Raw genomic sequence first — 1,809 nt, 5'->3', positions numbered from 1 at the left:
CCCTACACTTGTAAGGTTAGTCAACAAGGCTGTTGTCTGACAAAACCCATGCTTCGATACCCCTTGTTATCAATAACTGATTGAAATCTTTCCACAATAAAACCAGCTCTAGCTTGTTTATTTTTAAAGGGGCCTCTGTTAGCCCCTGAGTATATCATTCTGTCAATGAGCTAGATGGTAACAAGAGGTTCTGGTTTTACTGGCTTTTGCATAGGCTCTGAACAGCTGCACAGCATTAGGAGTGCCACCATCACTGTATCCACCATTTTCCACTGGATCACTCATGGCCTCTCTTTCTTTCAGTTACATGTCTCTTTACTCAGAAATATTAACACATCCAGGCCACAAATACATTTATCAATGTAATTAAATACATCTCTATCCCATGTCCAGGTGTAGAAAGGGTGCAAGTGAGGATCCAAGATAACAGTAGAAGTCAGATGCTGCTGCAGTTACCCTGTCACCACCTTCTCATTCACATTATTTACAGAAGGAGGTTGAAGGCAAGACTGGTAAATTCATTAGTGTCAAACCACATTTTTGAGTGATAATGGATCTATCTTTTTTTTTTGCCTGTTGCTTAAACTGAGTGATAGAGGCAGAAACTCCCTTCCTGCTATGAAAGGTAGATTTCTGTTGCAGGAGAAAAATAGCACTTTAACTTTACAAGCCACCGTATCACTCAGCATTTTAATTTTTTTTTATGGTGTCTGAGGTACAATACATCAGATTTGTCTGGTAACTTGTTCTTGAAACTGCCTGTATCAGAGACACCACCTAACAGATGGGCTGAGACAAAGCTGGAGATGCACAGAAAGAAGTTCTTGGGAAAAGTGTTAAAGATTTCAAGGTGGAGGGAACCAAAAAGAGATGTCGCTGATGAGTCTGTGCATGAAGGATGGCTTGATTTCTCTGCAAAGTCAGATTTCACTGAACATTGGTTAACACACGAGTCCTCTTAAAACACTACTGACACAGTTTTAAGCTTTTTATGTATTTTAGGGAAATAAACTGAAAATCTGACCAACTCATTCAAAGTCTGCATGAAGATATAGAAAATTATACAGACTAACAGGAACCATAACTTTACAAGCCATACACTAGCAACTAGCATTCCTCAAGGCCAGAATTTTAAAAGCTCTGTTCTACATCAAGTCCGATTCACTATCATTTACTACAGTATCATTTATGTGTCTTCAGGTTAACTCTGGTGAGATTGGAAATGAAGTTTCCTCTCAGTGGGAAGGCCTCCCATCCCTGCAGCTCGCTGATGAGGACTCCAGACTCTTTGCCTTTTACAATCTGCTGCATTGCCTCCGCCGAGATTCCCACAAAATTGACAACTATCTCAAGCTTCTGAAGTGCCGCCTAATCCATGATAGCAACTGTTAAATACCCATAGGCCTAATCACTTACTGAAATAATTCATCACGGTGTTCTTGTTGCTTTGCCACTTCTCATTGCAAACTTCATGAAAATCCATATTGCACAGCATCAGGATCATCAGCATCTTTCAGGCATGTTTGTGTGAATTCTGGCTGCAACTATTATCGCCATTTATCTGGGTGTTTTAAAATATTATAAATTACCTATGTGACAAGAATACACTTTTCTGTCTAATCTCCTCACCTAGTAGTACTTCAGTGATAACCAGATCATGCAGATACAAATAAAAATGTTATTAAATCCAAAAGTGCATAGTGGTATCAGTGAATGAAAAATAGCTGGCGTGGTTTATACCTTTAGCAGTAGTTTCTCTTTTTGGATCTCAGTCTCCAGTTACTGATAGGATATCTTACTTCCATTGCT

General features: G+C 39.2%; 1 protein-coding gene across 1 annotated transcript in view; it reads left to right on the top strand.

The window, feature by feature from the left end:
• Window positions 1–1,693, top strand: part of PRL (prolactin) — a 6,913-nt gene extending 5,220 nt beyond the window's left edge. The window contains exon 5 of the mRNA XM_008945046.1: window positions 1,201–1,693. Within this exon, the coding sequence (XP_008943294.1) occupies window positions 1,201–1,392 (192 nt within the window). The 3' untranslated portion in view covers window positions 1,393–1,693. The remainder of the gene's footprint in view (window positions 1–1,200) is intronic.
• Window positions 1,694–1,809: the final 116 nt, after the last annotated feature.

This window comes from Merops nubicus, unplaced genomic scaffold, assembly GCF_000691845.1.
Source record: "Merops nubicus isolate BGI_N331 unplaced genomic scaffold, ASM69184v1 scaffold2038, whole genome shotgun sequence".
Classification (NCBI taxonomy): Eukaryota; Metazoa; Chordata; class Aves; order Coraciiformes; family Meropidae; genus Merops; species Merops nubicus.
The sequence above is the reverse complement of the archived record's forward strand: the minus strand, read 5'-3'. Positions and strand labels throughout refer to the sequence as shown.